Source organism: Physeter macrocephalus, chromosome 7, assembly GCF_002837175.3.
Source record: "Physeter macrocephalus isolate SW-GA chromosome 7, ASM283717v5, whole genome shotgun sequence".
Classification (NCBI taxonomy): domain Eukaryota; kingdom Metazoa; phylum Chordata; class Mammalia; order Artiodactyla; family Physeteridae; genus Physeter; species Physeter macrocephalus.
The window spans coordinates 122,775,842-122,795,475 of record NC_041220.1 but is presented as its reverse complement, the minus strand read 5'-3'; the positions used below and the strand labels follow the sequence as shown (position 1 = coordinate 122,795,475).

At 39.7% G+C, this 19,634-nt stretch overlaps 1 protein-coding gene across 2 annotated transcripts in view; it reads left to right on the top strand.

Annotated features, from left to right (window-relative positions):
* The window catches only part of SEC24D (SEC24 homolog D, COPII coat complex component), a 112,092-nt gene that overhangs the window by 62,101 nt on the left and 30,357 nt on the right, over positions 1-19,634 (top strand). For both annotated transcript variants that reach the window (XM_007107837.3, XM_007107836.3), the window contains exons 9-11: positions 5,388-5,526; positions 8,952-9,067; positions 17,376-17,500. In XM_007107837.3, coding sequence (XP_007107899.1) covers positions 5,388-5,526; positions 8,952-9,067; positions 17,376-17,500 — 380 coding nt within the window. The remainder of the gene's footprint in view (positions 1-5,387; positions 5,527-8,951; positions 9,068-17,375; positions 17,501-19,634) is intronic.

The following is a 19,634-nucleotide window of genomic DNA, read 5'->3' as shown; positions in this document are numbered from 1 at the left end:
TTTAGCTGCTGGGCATAATCCTCTGGGAATCCGACTCTGCTTGTCTTCCAGCATGCCTAAGTCTGAATGTTTAACATTTTTAAAGGGTAGTTGTTCATCACAGGTTCTGGATTATCTTTTCACATACCATTTTCATGCTTCTACTTATACCCCCTGATTAATCCAAATTACCAACTGACCTCTCTTGAGACAGATCCAAAAAATAAGCAGCACGCCAATCCCAAAGAAGTAGCTGTGTGTCAGAATCACATCTGACAACACAAAACCTTTGCTGCTAGAGATATATATTTACCATTGTAAAGATCAAATTTATTGGGGAATATAATCTGATGTTGAATATGATCCTTTATCAAGCTGGAGGACCGTGTCACATTTTGGTAGGTCTTCTTGCTATAAATCTTCTGATCCGATTTAGGAACCACTGTAGGCAAAAATGTCTCTCCCATTACTAGTAATTATTTAGCTGAGATATTTCCTTCAGGCACTTAGTAAAGTAGAATATTGGTCATGTGGGAACAACTGTATAGTCCCAGGACACTGATTACTTTCCTGGAGACTTCTAATGAAGGAAATAGAGGGAGAGGAAAAAAAGGAAGAGAAGTATACATTGAAAATGGGAAATGTGTATTTTTTCAAAATCAGTAAACAAGTGTTAGAAGACAGGGGGAAGTAGGTGGTTAAAGTGTGAGCATGTGTGTGCGTGCGTTAGAACTTAGGTGAACTCTCGTCCTGAAAAAAATGAGGTGAACAGTGGAGCAATGGAAGAAGAAAGAGGAGAGGGGGACGGTTTTCACCCAGGAATATCCTGGAGATGGGCAGGAATACCTTCCCAAGCCAGGGCGTTCCTGAAATCCCCGATTTGGCCACTCTGTCTTCTGTCTCCCCTCAGCCACCCTGTTGCCTGATTTGATGTTCCAACAGGAAGAAAGTCATTTCTCCATCACAGTGCACTGCTGAGCATCATGGTGCAAGCCTCCTTGTCTTTGCTTTGTTATTTTGCACCTCGAGCGCGAACGCAGAGAGCAGGGGCTGGGCGCTGGCTTCCTCGCCTCCCGGGCTGCCACCAGCGGCCTACTGTGCCTGCTGTGCTTGGGGCTGCCTATCCCATCACTGTGGCCGTCTTCCTACATGTAGACAAGGAAAAGTTGGAAGAGGATTAGAAACCTTTAAAATAAGTTTTTTTCTTGGCTATTATCTTCCGTTAATTTGGCACACTCTGTAATTTCTATGTAATTCATGCTTAAAATAGCCTGTATTTCATGTTTCATCACATTTTGTTTCACCCAGAATATTTGTTAACCATTATCAGAGGATTTTTCAAGAAAAGTATAAGTCTCTTCATTTTGTGATGGTAATAACTGATGTAAGTTCAGGTCAATGTTATTATAGTTACATAAAATGAATGTAGCATAATTATCTTGAGTATTTTATTACCTACTGAGGAAATTATATAGTTTTGTTTTAATTTTTAGTTGTACAGTGCCACCTAGTGGATCTATGCTATAAGAACACCTTCATATTTTCTTCAGCTTTCCAGATTTGGTATAATCAGTTTGTAATATTTAGCTGCCTTCTGTTATTCATCACTTTGCTAAGACAAAGACTATATAGCAAGACTTGGGTATTCAGACTTTTCTTAGTTATAGAGATGCCAAAACAAAAAAACAGAGGCTATAAACTTTACCAGAATTCTTCATGTTGGATCTTTCTAGGTTGTGCTTCATTTCTGTTTTTGTTTTGGATTACAATCTGTGAATGGTTTAGCGGTACTTTTTATTAATGATGATTTCCCAAGTATTCTTTCTACTCCTGTCTTGCTCTTTTAATCGCATGTTTGCCTGCTTGCTTGTTTAATGTCTTTCTATCCCACTGGACTGTATGCCCCACCAAGGCACACAGCATACCCAGCACCGAATGCACAGATGTTAAAGAGAGTGGCAGTAATACTTAGAAAACGGGTAATATATAAATACAGGAAAACTTTAAAGATTGTATTAGTAGTGCCGAGGAGTTGTTGCTTCATACATTTTGTTATCTACTCCTTTTACGTGGAATAATACCCAGAAGTTTTACCACTGAACCTAATTTCTCAATGAATTATATTCTTTCTTGTTCTCCAGAATCCACCATGGTGTTACATATGCACAAAAAAGAGATACATTTTATTCAATTAAAGCATCTTAATTAAAATTAGTACCAATAAAGTATTTGGCATAACCCTGGTAGTCCAAAAATACAGGCCAAAGATTCAAATATTATTCTCCTCCCTCTTCTTTCCCCAGCATCCCCATCAGTTATGTGTTATATAAACTCATGCCACACAGGACCAGAGCCAAGAATAGCCAGATGAAGGTTTTAGAGCAAGGCTCTCCATCCTTTTACTTTTTCCATTTAAGAGAAGAGAAAAGAAAGAGCAGGCAGGAATATACCAGAGGCCAAAAGATTAAAACACACTTATAAACAAAATTGCAAAGTCTGAAAATAGCTCTGAGGTAAGTATAATATAATGCCCTTGGTAAGAAGAAAAAAAAACTTAGGCAACTTTTTGGAAAGTAATGTGATTTTTTTTTTTTTTTTAAAGCTGTATACACTGAAGTTGAACTCAGAAGAAAAGTGAGATTAGCTATTTATGAGCTCATGCAAGCTACTGTAGAGCAGATAAGCAGACATCTGGAGAGAGCAAAGAAAAATCTCTGATGGTCTTCAGCATAGCCTAAGAGAGATGAAACAAGACGGTGTAATTTGGAAACCCTTGTCCTGTTGCCCAAAAAGAAAATGCAAACAGTTAAAAAGCTTTTAACATTCTTTACTGTCACCTCAATTGTCTGAGGACCTTCCTTACCTATCCATCATCCAGTTTCCAGAAGAGTGAAAGCGTATTTTACAGCCTCGATACAGTCATTACTCGACTCCAGTTTGTTACTAGACATTCATTTTCAGTTCTGCAAGTTTGAATCTGCCAGGAACTGGAATGCTTAGGTGGTAGCTCCCGACAATTACACAGTCATTTTAGACTGGGCCTGTCTTTCAGTAAATCATATCAGTAAAAATAAGGTTAATTTTCCTTCCATTACCTCTGCTTTGTCTAGCAAATAATTGCATAAGATTTTGTTTCTAAAGTGCCTCAGGGATTTAATTATAGCCTTTGAACTCTTTGAAAATAAAAGGATGAGAGAAGTGAACTTGGCTGGAGTTTATGCACATTGCAGGCTTTAACCCTAGTTTAACTCTCTTGAAATCATCTCCTCAGCTGCGAGGCTGAAGCTGTAGAACAGAGCAGCAACCAAAGTCATGACTGAGGACTGGATTTTTGACCCAGAAAAAGCTACCTTATCGTTACATTTTCTGTTGTCTTTCACTTCTTATTCTGATTCTCCATTCACTGTCCTAAGAATCTCTTGTCGGTACCTATATCTTTCTGTTTGCTTCCCTTTTTTTGTCCCCTCAGATTATTTCTTATTATTACCAGTTGAAGAAGATACACATTCATCACTTTATGCTTTTCAAACAAAAAATATATATAGAAAAAGTATTGTGTATGTCAGTATTTGAATATATATGTGTATTTAAATCAAACTCCTAGAATAGTTTTAAAATTTACTGTACCTGTCAACTTTTGTAACCATCAGATACTGTCAAAAGCTCCAGCAAGGTAGATTCCCTGTCTTCTAGATCATTTTTTACAGTAACATTTTACAGTAACAAGGTAGCTAATTTGAAAGTTTATATAAATAAATGCCTTTAGAAACTCAAGCCTATCTCACACTTATCTGACTATAACTGTCCTATTAAATATACTCTCTCCTGAGCTGAGTGGTTTGGAGGACAGGCTGTTCAGCACAGATGTGGTAACAACAGTTAGTTATGCCAGGCTTAGTAGCCTGTCCTGCACATGGCTTCCTCATTTAATCCTGTCACAACCCTGTCCATGGGACACCAGAGCTACGCCGTGCGTACAGATCAGAAGAGACCAGAAATAAGAAAGTCCAGTCCATCTTCTGGCTTCCTTGAGGCAAGAGATGCGGGAGAGGGCAGTGCAGAGGGAGTGATTCTGAATGGTTTTTTTTTTATCCTTTTCCTGATTCTTTTATGTATTCTACTATCTGTGTTTTCCTACTCTGAGATCTCACAACTCATTTCTGAAACCTCAGCAGTGGATTAGTTTTCACATTGAACGTCTGGGCAGGGACAGACAGTAGATCTCTCTCTCTCTTTTTTCTTTTTTTTTCCCCAAGAAAATGGCAGAAAATGGCCTTATGACCCCACTTCATCGCCACCTTCCTCCTGCTCTTCAAGTTTCCATGAAACAGCAGTCTGCTTTATTTACATCTTTTTCTTTAAAGAAAAACTTGGTTGATGTGCCAAGCCCTGTAATTGTCAAGCTCTTCTAGAAATGTTATCTTTAAGGAGATTTATAAAAGCAAAAAGAATCTATGTAGTTTTATTCTGAAAGCTGGAAGTGTTGAGAAACAAGGCAGACTTCTAATGCTGAGTTTTTTCACTTTCAAGCTGTAAAAGATGTGTAATGGTTTCTATGCATGTTTGTGAGGAAGAAGCAATTGAAATATTTATTTTTTTGTTCTGGCAAAGCATGACCAGCCACACTGAAAGTACTTCGTGAGACGTTTTGTCATGGGATTAAAGGAACAGAAAAGGCACGATCAGCCTCCTTGCCTAAATAAGTGAACATTACTGCATATTTCTTCAGAGAGTTGCATTTTTGAAGAAACATTTTATATACTGAGATGGAATTAGCTAAGTGGCATACCACTATGCAAACTAGAGCTTTTATTTGTTTGTTTGTTTATTTATAAATATTTTGGGCGCTCTGTGCGACATGTGGGATCTTAGTTCCCTGACCAGGGATCAAACCCATGCCCCCTGCAGTGGAAGCACAGAGTTTTAACTGCTGGACCACCAAGGAAGTCCTGCTCTGTTTTTTTTTTCTTTCAAACCAGAGCTTTTAAAATCAGACCCAGTTTTCCCCCTTCTTTATTTATAGTTAATGAACAAACTTAGCAAAATATGTGATACACGGTGTCCAGGACGTTTCCAACATAAGCTTTATTAAGTATTACTACCATCATGGTATTTTTTCTCTGTCTTCACACACGTGGGTAAATACACATATACATAAAGGTACACATATGCTTATTAATTGCACGTACATTTAAATTAATTTTTGTTTGGGTAGTGCCTTGAATTCCACAAGGTACCAAGAGAGGCATCCTTACTCCCCCGGTGAACACTAAGAGTTGAGTTCCTTAATGAGTCCAGAGTTTTCAAATTACAGTTAATACGTAGGACTTCTGAAATAACCTTGGTTATTTAGAATAACCTAGAAATCCTGTACCCACACGTCTCTTACTTGTGCTTGCTTCCTGTAGACGCCCCTCTACTTGGTAAATCATGGGGAGACTGGACCAGTCAGATGCAACAGGTGCAAAGCCTACATGTGCCCATTCATGCAGTTCATTGAAGGAGGAAGGAGGTACCAGTGTGGATTTTGCAGCTGCGTGAATGACGGTAAGTGGCGCCAGCACGTGCCCTCAGGGAAAGTTCTGTAGTGAAAGGAACATAGTATACTTCTTAGCTTAGGAAAAAAAATATATGTCTGTTAAGGCCCTTAGTTAGACCTGAGCTTTTCCTAAACACCCTCAAGAATAACTCAAAGGAATGATGAGACAGGGAACAATCTCTGAGGTTTATCTCCTGTAAACATAAGAGGTACAATTTCATTTTGCCTCCAACTGAGGCTTTGTGGAAAGGAATTGAGAAATTAAATGACTTCCCTATTTTTGAGTTTTATAAGAAACATAGCAACTTCCCTGTGGGACCGATGCATTCATATGAGAGTAGGAGGGGCTTGGATGTCCTAAACTGAGGGTGTTCTGGTTGGCTTCCCTTTAGGGAAATTACACAGAAGAACCGTCTTTTATCTGCGTTTACAGATGATAAACTTGAGAGCTTGTTCCCTCTTTCATCATCCTCCGAATTATTCTTGAATGTGAGTTCATCAGTCTTTAGGAAAAGCTCAGGTATAGCTAAGGGCTTTAACACGTATATAGATTTTTTTCCTCCAATATGAATGTCAGATTGTTTAAAAAAGAAAAAAAATGTTATTATGAAGGGCTTTCCCAGATTCACTGTAATTTCAGTTTCATCCTGGTATGAATTCACAGATGTTGAAAAAAACTGCAAGCTTGCCAAAAGTGTTTACATTCGTTATATTTATAACCTGTCTCTCCTTTTAATTCTTTGGTGTCAAATGAAGCACATTCTCAGGCTGAGAACATTCCCATATTCATTTACATCTATAGAGTTTTTCTAGAACCAGGCGATGATTATGAGAGCATGAGTCTTTTATGTGTTTTCCTCTGTTTCTTATCTTTGTAGACACCCTTCCCTCCAGGGCACTAGATCTGAGGAACGTACTGCACCCTGCCCAGGAGCCTGTGGCTGCTGGCTGCTCCTTGATGAACAGGGAGCTCCGGCAGTTTTCTGCCTGTGTCACGGCGTTCTTGGCCCCTTGGTTCCTGTGTGTGCTCTGGTGGGAGAGCAATGCTGGTCTCCTTGTTTACCCAACCCCTTATCACAGTCCATGGCTTTGCCCAACTCCCAGTGCCAGGGACTGACATGGTGAGGCTTACTCACAGAGACCTTTAAAAATGCCTTGCTGTGGAGTGGATTCATTAGTTTCCAGCCTCATCTCAAAGACCGGGTCGTGGTCCTCTTGGGAGGTCTCTTTCCTTGCTCCAACTGTGGCGTCTACTCAGTACAAATTGGATACACTAGTGAGACCAGATTTTGTTCGTTCTCCACCCTTACTTTTCTTTCTAAGGAAGATCTTATTCCATCTCTCATCCTGGATGAAATCTGCACCCAAATCCTTGGCTGTCACACAATCTTGGGACCTGGATTTCAGGAACCCTGTGAACGTGCACTTCCCGGGGCTTTAGTTTTGCAGGAAAAAAGTCACGAGACGGCAGAGGCCTCTCCTGAAGCATTTTGATAAATGCCTCCACCAAGGTCACCAGATTTCCACTGTCTTCACTCAAGCCTTCAACCTTCTTAGCAAGGTGATCAGAAATTTGTCCAGCATCTATCCACTTAGAGCATCTAGGATCTTCAATTTGGCGTGACCCTCTGGCTTCACGCCCAGAGTGTCAGCTCAGAGCTTTAAAAGGCCCCGCCACTTCCTAAGAGAGAAAAACCACACAGAGTTCCTGTATTTCTACACAGTAAATTCCCCTCCCTTGATATCCACGCCTAGGAAGCTGCCATGTTCATGTTCTATTCATATTAGACTCCAATATTAGTTCCTGCAAGGAAGCCAGACTCCCTTAGATTGACATAGATGCCTGCATTCTTCATTTAGGTTTAAAGAAGACAGAGGTTTGTTGGAGTTAGAAAGAACCCACCGGGCTTGGTCACATGGCTCCACTCTGTTTCCCTTCAAAGTGTCCAGAGATTACACAGTGGGAAGCTCGTGAGGCCAAGAGACACGCCGGAAGACGAGTGTCATGCGGCTGTGCGTGATTTACAGGGGGACTTGAATTCCGGCTTATAAAACATGGCAGATAATAGTAAATGCTAAAATTAAATTGATTTGATTTGATTGATTTGATTCCCCCTAAAATTAATTGATTTTAAGGGGAAATTTTTTCACATCTTCCATGCAGATGTGTGAAAATAAATTATAGGAACTGTAGAAAGTACCACCCATACATCCTAGAACAGCCAGTGCAGCATCCTCCATCTCATCTAAATGTAATAAAGTAGCAGTTTAAGGCCCCCATAGCTTTCTCAGCTCAGCCAAGACTATCAGATTCCCACTTCCATAATCTTCTCAAGACATTGAATTTTCCAAATTCAGAGATCCATATGTACATATGAATCTTATAAAACTTGTTTAAAAAGAAATGGCCATGATATGGTAAGAAAATAGAAAAAAATCAAGCCTTAGTGATTATTTTCTTAAGGCGAAACTAAGAAAACAGTCCTGTTATAACCCATGTGTTAGTTCACAACTGAAAATAAAGAATACTGAGTTATTGGTTTTAAAACAGGTCATTACTTCTGTGGTTTTACAAATGAAAATGTTGTTCTTTACGGAACGCTTAAAACCAGAGCATTACTGCTTATTCTAAATACTTCTATTGTCAGTGGTTTAATAGCCAGCCGTATTAATCTCAAGGCAACAGGAGTTGGTTTTCACAGAGATACCAGGCCATATTTGTCCAAGTGTTTGGTGTGTGACTCATAAGTGTTCCTATGCTATTGGATGACTTCCAGGGCTTTGCCAGAACTAACCTTCTTAGACATTTGAATCAAATTAAGAGTTCCTCAGCTGAGATCTTAGTGGTGTAGTCTTTCCCAAATACAGTAATCCTTTCCACTCTGAAGCCCAAACATGAAAGATTACCATGCAAACTACCCATGGCTGAAGACATCTCTTAATTAAAGGATAATAAACATTATTGTTAATAATATGGTCCAAATAAGAAGATAGTAAAGCGGTCTTTCTTTTCTCTGTGTGTGTAGACTTCTGTTTCTAATATTCTGAGGAAAATTCTGGACCAATTACCTGCTTATTGTTAAATAGTTAGTAAAGGTCAAAATTCCTTTTAAAAGAGGTAATTAAATAGGGACAATTAAATTTTGGTTGTGACAATTTTAAAATGCCAGTACTTTTATCCGCTATTTCTCTGTAAAGATCCAAGTCATTAATGATTCTTTGTCATCAATAACTTGCAGAAGGGTCAAGAAGATATTTTAGAAAACCCTTATTCTTTCTAAGACATGCTTTTTAATAGTGGATATTTAGAATATACTAAAATATTTTTTTTCTCATACTAACTCCTTTCTTCCCATAATAAATTTTGAGAACTTACTAAATTTGTCTGTGTTGTAAAAATAAAAGATTGCCTTTCCTATTTTGTTTTTATTAGTTCCACCATTCTATTTCCAACATCTGGACCACATCGGAAGAAGACTGGACCACTATGAGAAGCCAGAGCTATCTCTAGGATCATATGAATATGTTGCTACTTTGGATTACTGCAGAGTAAGTGTTCCCAGGACTTCAAGTGTTTATATATGGATGTCAGATACAAGCGAATTACTTTTATATGTCGTGAACTGACCTTTGATTCACAGACAAAGCATTCGGGTGGTGCCATGGGAATGTAGAAATGCCTAAGACACAGATCAATCCTCCTAGGCTGTTAACATGATTAAATAGCCAGACCATCCACTGCAGTGATCATCTTTAAAAAGTGGTGGCAGAAAGAAAAAAATACAGACTTCCTTGGTTGTGCAGTGGTTGGGAGTACACCTGCCAACGGAAGGGACATGGGTTCGAGCCCTGGTCCAGGAAGATCCCACATGCCATGGAGCAGCTGAGCTCGTGCGCCACAACTACTGAGCCTGCGCTCTAGAGCCCGCGAGCTGCAACTACTGAAGCCCGTGTGCGCTAGGGCCCATGTGCTGCAACTACTGAGCCCACGTGCCACAACTACTGAAGCCTGTGCACCTAGAGCCCGTCCTCTGCAACAAGAGAAGCCACTGCAATGAGAAACTCGCACACCGCATCGAAGAGTAGCCCCTGCTCACCGCAGCTAGAGAAAGCCCGTGCGCAGCAATGAAGACCCAACACAACCAAAAAATATATATATAATAATAATAATTTCATTTGTATGTCCCTTTCAGATAGAATATGATGCTAGGTTCTTTTTCTTTCTTCCTTTTTAAAGTTTTTTTTGATGTGGACCATTTTTTAATAAAATAAATTTATTTATTTATTCATTCATTTATTTTTGGTTGTGTTGGGTCTTCGTTCCTGTGCACGGGCTTTCTCTAGTTGCAGCGAGCGGGGGCTACTCTTTGTTGCGGTGTGCGGGCTTCTCATTGTAGTGGCTTCTCTTGTTGTGGCCCACGGGCCCTAGAGCGCAGGCTCAGTAGTTGTGGCGCACGGGCTTAGTTGCTCTACGGCATGTGGGGTCTTCCTGGACTAGGACTTGAACCCGTTTCCCCTGCATTGGCAGGCAGATTCCCAACCACTGTGCCACCAGGGAAGTCCCTTGATGTGGACCATTTTTAAAGTCTTTATTGAATTTGTTACAGTATTGCTTCTGTTTTATGTTTTTTGGGTTTTTTGGCTGCGAGGCACGTGGGATTGTAACCCCCCGACCAGGGATCGAACCCACACACTCTGCATCGGAAGGCGAAGTCTTAACTACTGGATTGCCAGGGAAGTCCCTCCGCTAGGTTCTTAAACGCAGCAGCAGGCTCAGTAGTTGTGGCGCACGGGCTTAGTTGCTCTACGGCATGTGGGGTCTTCCTGGACTAGGACTTGAACCCGTTTCCCCTGCATTGGCAGGCAGATTCCCAACCACTGTGCCACCAGGGAAGTCCCTTGATGTGGACCATTTTTAAAGTCTGTATTGAATTTGTTACAGTATTGCTTCTGTTTTATGTTTTTTGGGTTTTTTGGCTGCGAGGCACGTGGGATTGTAACCCCCCGACCAGGGATCGAACCCACACACTCTGCATCGGAAGGCGAAGTCTTAACTACTGGATTGCCAGGGAAGTCCCTCCGCTAGGTTCTTAAACGCAGCAGTTTCATATAGTGCCTCTGCCTTATTTGTTTTGTCAATCATCTCAGAAAAATTTCCCTTCCAAGGCAGAAGCTCAACTGATAACAGTCAGTAAGACTATTGACGTGTTTCTGTAGCTCCTTCTCCACTCCAGCTGTCATCGCAGTGATTTAGGCTCTCAGAGTCTCCCTGAGACTATTTCAGCAGCCTGGGATCCTGGCCTCCGGTTTCCTTGCTTTTAAATGTAACCATGAGACTCCCCCCACTACCTTAATCTAAAAAATTAAATTCAAAAATTTAAGTTTCTTTATAAGACCATTAGCTACCACCTTAGCTACATCTTCAGTTGTAGAAAATTCTGTTTCATGTACTCTGAACACATCACACCCCTGTACAACTCCATGCTTTTATCTAAGATGCTCTTTTGACCCAACTACCTTTCCATCCTCCTGTTAGATCTATACATACCCCGCCTAGCAAACTCCTACTTATTCTCTAATCCCTGGCTGAAATTTTGTTTTATGTGAGTGTGTGTGAATGTGCACACAACTTTCTCTGACTTCATCATGGTTGTTATTTACTAAATCTTCTGATTTTTTTTCCCATATAATTTGGTCCATGTGTCTGTTTTAGCAGTTATCCCCATAGAATTTAAATCTTCCTATATTTTCCCTCTTCCTAGATTCTGATATCCTTGGGAACAAGAACCTTGTCCTAGCTGTCTTTACAGCATCGATCATAGCGCCTGCCACAGCGTAGGCAGTTGATCAATGCATGTGGATGAATGAATGAATGAATGAATGAGCGAGTGAATGAGTGAATGAATTTGCAGGTGGGTCACTATTCCCAGGGCTGGCTGTTTCCCTTCTCCAGCGTCATAGTGATAGTGACATCATTATGGATATCTTGAATATCTTTCAAATTCTTCAGTGATTTGAAAATATCTTCGTGAGTATTAGTTCAGATTTCAGCTTGCATCTGAAGTACCGTGTGTAGACTAGAAGAAACAGAATCATTCTGACTTACTTCCTTTTCCAAAAATGAATGCCTCCTAGTGCCCAGTCCTCAGAAAACAGCCTCTGACCCACAGATTTCTTTCCTAGGTATTTGCTAGGGGACCAGTCCATGTTGTATTGAATATAAATTACAAAGAACATTATTCCTAACTAGAAGTTTTTTCAGCTGAGTGGATTTAAAAATGTTTTCCAATTAACATACCTTTTGCATTTATTTTAGTATTTTGTATGAGTTTTTCAGCTAGTTATTAAAGAAGAGTTAACACTTTATTAGTTTTAACTGTAACATTTGAACATATTTTGGGAAACATAAGAACATTTTTGGTACAAATGATTTATTTCAGGCCAAAAAAAACACAAAACAACAACAACCACAACAAAAATGTCCTAAAATACCAGTTACTTTTGGACAGTTTATTTGTCCTTTACTGTTGCTGACTGAAGGAGAATGATCAGGCAGAAGAGAAACATCTGAAGTTCTAATTAAATGTAATAAAGCCATTGTATCTAGTGATGGAAAATTTATTCACTCATCTTTGCAACTGTAGTGTAAATCTAACTATGCTCTGACTTTCCAGTTCTCTGCCAAAAAGGCTATATTATCTTGATTTTATGCTTTTTTAGCAGAAACTTAGGCAGGGAGTCAAATCTATTTCTGGGAACAAAAGTCTCAGTATCTTCAAACTCTTTTATCTGGAAATGTTCCAGATGTCTAATTGATGGGAAAGCTCACACAGCAGGCAAGGAACCAAATAAAAACTGTACATTTTGAAGCGTTTTTTGTAAGGTTAATCTTCCTTTTATTATTCCAAATAAGGTTCATAATAAAAGAACTCTTAATATCTTCAAATTTAATTATACCTTAAAATGTAAAAGAAGAATAATAATGAATTGCCTGAGGGATTTGGGTGATGAATAAGAGCTTATTTAATTTGTATGTGTATTCTTTAATGCCATACAAACTTAAAGGAGAATTACAAAATAACATTTTTCTTATTCATTTTAGATAATCTTAATGCCAATTTTAGATAATAAAATTAACATTCATTGAACATTCACTATGTGTGATGCTCTGTGCTAAGTGCTTTCTATGTATTGTATCATTTAGTTCTCACAGGGACCTCATGTGGTGAGTATCACCATGATGTGGGGAAACTGAGGCTTAGAGAGGTTAAGTACCGGCCTCAGGCCACACATATAGAAAATCATGGAGCCAGACTGAAAACCATGTCTGTATGACCACAGAACCCCTATTCTCTATCAGTACACTGTGGATATGTAGGCATGTATTTACAAAATCACCATGGAGTTCCCCTGGAAAAAAAGAGCCAGCCCTGTCTAATAACTGACAGTTTTTCACTTAGAAGTTTACAGAATATATCTATCTACATAGAAAGTGTACCTGAAAGGTAAAATCTCATTCCAAGCCAGCCTGTTTTTTTTTTTTTCCTAAATAAAAATGTAGTTTCTCCACTTAATTTTAGTTCACGTTGACATTTATTATATACCTAGCATGTCCAAGGCACTTTGGCTGTGTTTGTGAGTGATACCAAGATTAGCAAGACTATGAACCGGATCTCAAAGTCCTTACCATGCATAGACCTGATAATTAAAGTATATAATTATGATATAAATAATATGATAAATGCTGTAAGAATAGAATAGTCAGAGTGCCATAAGAAAACAGATGAGCCATAATTTATGATTTGGTGGATCAGGGAAGGGTTCTAAGAGTCAGTGACATTTGAGCTGGTTAAACCATGAGCAGAGAAGTGGAAACTAAATGGTAAGCAGAAGCAGTTTCTCAGAGGTCTTTGCAACTTACTCCAGGTTCTTCAGGGGCTGTGGGGGGCTTTGCAGATGAGTGATGGGGACCTAGTAGAGAGACTAGGGTAGCTGGAGAGAATATTCCCCTTCCCCCAAAACACATTCAAATTCAAATATGTTTTAAAACACTATGCCAAATGAAATACTTTTCCAGCCAAGGAAATACTTTTCTTGGCCCACGCCCACTAGATTGTGACTTCTGGATAGAAAATGTTTTGAAAATGGCAAACACTTAAATTAGTTGGAGGAATGTGTATTGGGGCATAAGAGGAAGTAAAGCTGGGAAATTGTTTTGAGTCACAGACTATCCTTTTATTTTCCACTAGGCTTTGATCTCTTAGGCTTTTATACATGTTTGCTAAATGAGTATTATGGGGAGTCTCAAATGCCAGGCCATTGAAGGATTGTACTAATTCAGTAGGCCAGGAGGACGATTAAAGGCAAAGTGGGAGTTGTTTCTATCAATCCATCCATCCATCTACATATTCATTCACTCATCTAACAGTATTGAGCGCTCTCTTGAGCCATGCTCTGTGCTTGGCTCTGAGGACTCAGGAAACTTCCTGTCCTCAGAGGCAGTAGCCTTGGGATCTATCTTGTGCCTGGGATAGTGTATTCTGACAGCAGTCTGTATAATGAGAGGAGGGAGATTGGAGGCAGGGAGGTAGGTATTAGAAGTTAATGTAGTAGTCAAAACAAGAGAAAATGAGGGTAATATAACAATTCCTCAAAACATTAAAAACTGAATTACCAAATGATCCAGCAATTCTCCTTCTGGGTATATACCCAAAATAATTGAAAAGAGAGTCTCAAAGAGATATTTTCACACCCATGTTCAGAATAGCATTAGTCACAGTAGCCAAAAGGTAGAAGCAACCCAAGTATCCATAGATGGATGAATGGATAAACAAAATGTGGTATATACATACCATGCAATATTATTAAGCCTTAAAAAGGAAGGAAATTCTGACATACGCTACAACGCGGATGAATGTTCAGGACGTTAATGCTAAGAGAAATAAGCCAATCACATAAACGACAAATACCGTATGATTTTACTTTTATGAAGTACCTAGAGTAGTCCAATTCATAGAGACAGAAAGTAGAAATGTAGAATGGTGGTTCCCAGGGCTGGAGAGAGGGGGGGAAATGGTAAATGATTGTTTAAAGGGTACAAAGTTTCTGTTTCCGCAGGATAGAAAGAGTTCTAGAAATGGATGGTGGTGACGGTTGCACAACAACGTAAATGTACTTGAAACCACTGAACTGCACACTTAAGAATGGTTAAGATGGTAAATTATATTCTGTGTATTTTACCACAATTAAAAATAATTTTTAAAAAGGATGAAAATGAGGGTCTAAGTTTGGGTACTGGAACGAGAGGAGCCGCTGAGGGCTTCACAATTAACTAGGTGCGGATAGTAAGGGGGGTGAACAATTCCACAGAGAAAATGAGGCGTCAAGCCCAGATCACTCTGGAGGATCATGTTTTCTGTAAGTTCCTTGTAGAAAAGGCCAGCCTAGTGGGAGAAATGTTGTCTTCACTCCTGAGATTTTGAGTGTAAGGTGCTGGCGGGACCTTGCTGTGGAGGTGTGCTGTGGTTGATTGGAACGCTGGTCGGGAGCTCAGAAGACAGACCATGCGGAGAGAATCTGAGGGGTCGCCTACAGAGAGGTGCTGGTGGAAAAATGAGCAGACGAGATTCTGTGATGGAGCATGTGGTAAGGAAAGAGAAGAGAGTATCCTTTGGAGAAAGATAACAAAATGAAAAACAGAAGCAGCAGTCAGAAAAGTGGGAGAGGAAATGACACCACGGTGCCTCGGCAGCTGAAGAAGGGAAGGTGGTCTGCCAGGCCGAAAATTGCAGAGATAAGAGAGGTTGAGGATGAGAGCTGGGTTTTATTTCAAATCACTGTAGTTTGCAGCCAGGAGATCTGTGAGCTTCTAGATGTCACGGTAAACCAGGTTATAGAGTTCACACATGCTAAGGTTGGCCGGACAAAGCCAGCTGGATTGAATGGGTAGAGGCAGCCAGGGAGGAAGCCGGTACAGTTGTCTAGGTGCAGGATGACAAACTTCCGGGTGGTTAAGAGTGGGGATGGGGTAAAACATGTGAAAGAAGCATTTTGAAAGAATAAATCAATGGGACTTGGTGATGGAAAGAAAAGGAGTAGTCAAGTCTAATTTCATGTTTTCAAGCCTTTGGGTTGACGTGTAGTGATGTTATTGATAGAGATCTTGGCAGAGAACGTTATTTATAGAGGAGTGATGTATTAGTTTTGCATACGTAGAAAACAAGTTACGGTGAAGCATTCTGTAGAAATGTGTAGGTTGGAGATATGAAAAACATTCAGTGGGGAATTGGTGATGCTGAACTTAGGAGAGAATGTAAGAATGGTAGGGCACGTTTGGATTGGTCACAGGTTTTGGTTTAGTTAGTGGAAACGATTGTTATTTTCATTCCGTGTAAATCAGCATAAGTTTCTGTTATGAATTAGATTAGGTGGGAATCAGGAATGGTTTGCAATAAAAATCATTGCTCACGGGACTTTCCTGGTGGTGCAGTGGTTAAGAATCCGCCTGCCAGTGCAGTGGACACAGGTTCAAGCCCTGGTCCGGGAAGATCCCACATGCCGTGGAGCAACTAAGCCCCTGCGCCACAACTACTGAGCCTGCGCTCTAGAACCCGCGAGCCACGACTACTGAACCCGCGCACCTAGGGCCTGTGCTCTGCAACAAGAGAAGCCACCGCAATGAGAAGCCCGCGCACCACAACGAAGAGTAGCCCTGCTTGCCGGCAACTAGAGAAAGCCCGCGCGCAGCAACAAAGACCCAACACAGCCAAAAATTAATTAATTTTAAAAAATCATTGCTCATGTAGACAGCAACAGAGTTCTTACATTTCTTTGTTGGTCTGATTTTGGATGTGGCAAAGCAATGAAGTTTTCAGGTTGATAATTTTCAAGTCCTGCAATTTTTTTCTTTTCAAATGAAAGACTTTTATTAGAGGAATGTTACATCTATCCCTATAGTGGACATAGGATGAATTAGTAACTTAATTTGGAGATAGTGTCATCTGATTTTATAATTGTAACAATGAAAATTTAATCTAGAACATTTTTTTCATTTATCACAAAGCTAAGATTAAATTAGCCTTAATTCTTTACTCTCTAGTGTGAGTCACTAAAGTTGTTTGCCTGTGGTTCTATTTTCTAAATATTTTGTAAGATCCAACTGAAGAATTGCTTCCTAAGAGCTGTTTGAACACCAGCCAGTAAAGGGACAAAAAGCTACAAAACATTTATGTAGCAGCTGCTTTATGTTATAGTGATTGTTTTAAACAGAGAAAAGGCCCAGTATTCAATTTTTTTTTTACCATAAATATGTAAGGAACAGGTACATATTTAATAATACAGGACAATTTTTTAAGTATACAATTATATCTTAGTATTTAATTTCATATCTTTTAAGAGCTTATAAAGGAAGAGAGTTGAAAATGGTGATATCAAGTTAATGAAGTTTTACTTCAGTTTCAAAAACAAACACTAATTATAGTTTTGTACTATTTTGGGCCACAGTTTGCCAGGGTTCCAGACATATTTCTTCCCCTAAGGCGGAGCGTTCTAAGCAAGGTCGCCACAAGACTGTACTCACCTTTGGGGAACTGTGGTAATAAGGTCTTCTGAGCCTTTCTCTGCTAGCTATCATAATCCTGTCTAATTCAGTAGTGGGACCCAGGTCATAGCCTGGAAAATAAACAGCTTTTATCTTTTTTATAGCGTCAGAGACTGTTCCAGAAAATGATTTAATTCCACACATGTTATATTAAATGAGATGTCTGATGACCTTAAAGAGTTTCTGGGTGTTTTACTTTGATTATGAAATGTATGTACATTATAATTATATGTGTGTGATTTGTTTGCTTTCTTGTAGAAGAATAAGCCTCCCAACCCACCAGCCTTTATCTTCATGATTGATGTTTCCTATAGTAACATTAAGAATGGACTTGTGAAGCTCATATGTGAAGAACTGAAGACTGTGCTGGAAAAACTTCCGAAGTAAGGGAACTGCCGTTCTTTTTGTAATTTGTACAATATTGCTGAATTAGTATATTGGCCAGAAAACAAGTGCTGAATGGCCCATTGGTCTCTTTTGCTAATGGGGACGTCGGATAATTGTTTATAATTTATAAACAATGATAAACAGCATCAAACAATCCTTAAAAAATCAGAATGATCTTTTGTACAAAGCAAAAGAAACACAACTGATAAGAAATAATGCCATGGTAAACAACATTCAAAAATCCATTCTAAATTTTAAGGAGAATCCCATCGGTGTGGTGGAAAAGGCCTTGGAGGTATGTTTTTCACTTTTCAAAAACACTGATTTTCCAGCAGAAACGGGTAGTTGCTGGGCGTGGTAGAGAGTTCTAAGGCATGCCAGGAAACTGAACTGTTGTCTCGTGGCAGGCCCCGTGACTTTTTGGCCAAATTCCCTTTTGCCCTTATAGTACCCTGTCTAACCCCTCTGCAGCTTTCCTGCCTCTATGTCCTGTAACTTAAGGGCACAGGGGACATCATTTGTCCTGCTGTTGCAGGGGGCAGTGCATAAAAGGAAAGGTGGAAAGGTATATTAGCAAACATGACTATGTTTTATCGTGTACAAACTAGTTGTTTAGGACGGGAACTAGCATCTAGTAAGGAGACTTGTGAGCAGGGAGAAAGCTTTCCTTTATGAGAAGATGACATGCTTAAGAAAATAAAAGAGGCTAGAAAAGATTGTCTGAAACCTAGTGTCTGCGCCAGTCTTAACATCTTCCACCCCTCCCTATGTTGTGAACATAAGCAACCTCTGTTCTGAAAGGGGATGCTTTGAGGGGCGAGTGGCCTGCGGCCCCTAGGTCTCCCCAGGTCCTCGGGTGCCCACGCCTCTGTATTTGTTCCACGTGTGGCTGGTGCTGTGGTGCCTGTGAGGCTCAGCTGAGCGAACTCTGGACCTCCCGGGAGTAGTTTTGTTTGTATCCATGAAGCTGAAGTCATAATAGTCTCAAGGATGGTTTGGAAAAGCAGTGGGGATGTTTAAAAAACATTGAGGTGATTTCAAACTGAATTCTACAATGAAGTATGAGCTGGGAGCAAGTTGAAGATGGGGCAAAAGAAAGGCCTCTGACGCCTGCCGGCTGTTGTGACTATAGTTTCTGTGACCTCATTCTCAGGGACACTTGACAAGTATGGACTTTCTGCCTAAAATGGCATATTTGATCACAGACCTCCCCCAGGGCTGCTTTAACACTACATCTGAATTTTGAACTTGAGTTGTATGAAAGCAAACTACTCTAATTTCTGGAAGTGGGCACATTCACTCTCTCTCTCTCTCTCTCTCTCTCTCTCTCTCTCTCTTCAAACTGGTTCAAATTAGTTTCTCATAACCTATTTTCATAGTCACTTCACCAACCCCTTGTTTCTTTTCAACACACTGGTGATATGAAGCCTGTAACCTACTGATGCAAGTTATGAAATCACACTGTTAGGTGTCATCATAACCTTTATATCCCATTGGAGCAGAAGTGTGGCTTTGGCAAGAGATGGGGAGCAGGGGGAGAATACTGCTGGCTATTCCCCGCCACTTTTCAAGTAACTCTCTTGAAGGTTTTTATTCAAGCCAAAATACCTTCTCTTTCTTTATCTTTTAAAACAAATCTGTTTCTTCTTTTCTCCCCTGAAATTTATTTTGGGCTACATTTATGTATAACTTTATATTTTCGATGGTAAGATTGCCATAAATTTGATTTACTTCTGTGAACTAAAGCAGTCTTTTTAAAGCGTAGTATATAAGTCTTGATTAATATCTAAGGTATGTTCATCTCTCAGCTAATCTTTTGAAAAGGGAAAGCCCATTCCCACTCTTTAACTTTGAATTTGCATCTTTGACATTGCCAGGTTGCCAGACTTTTCTGTCTGACTTCTCTGGAACAGGAAAGAAAAGATTTGAAGTGCTTCATTCGTTACTCGGATCAAACTCTCGGACTTTTTTCTGGTTGTTTGTTTTTAATGCTGCTGTAGCTAAGATGTTCAAAATGCTTGATTTTGGAATATTCTGGTTCTTCTAGTTACTAATATCTTCAGTGTTGCTCTGTCAGATTCATTCCATTATAATAATAGGGGCAACTGTTGAGGGAAGGGGTCATTGAAA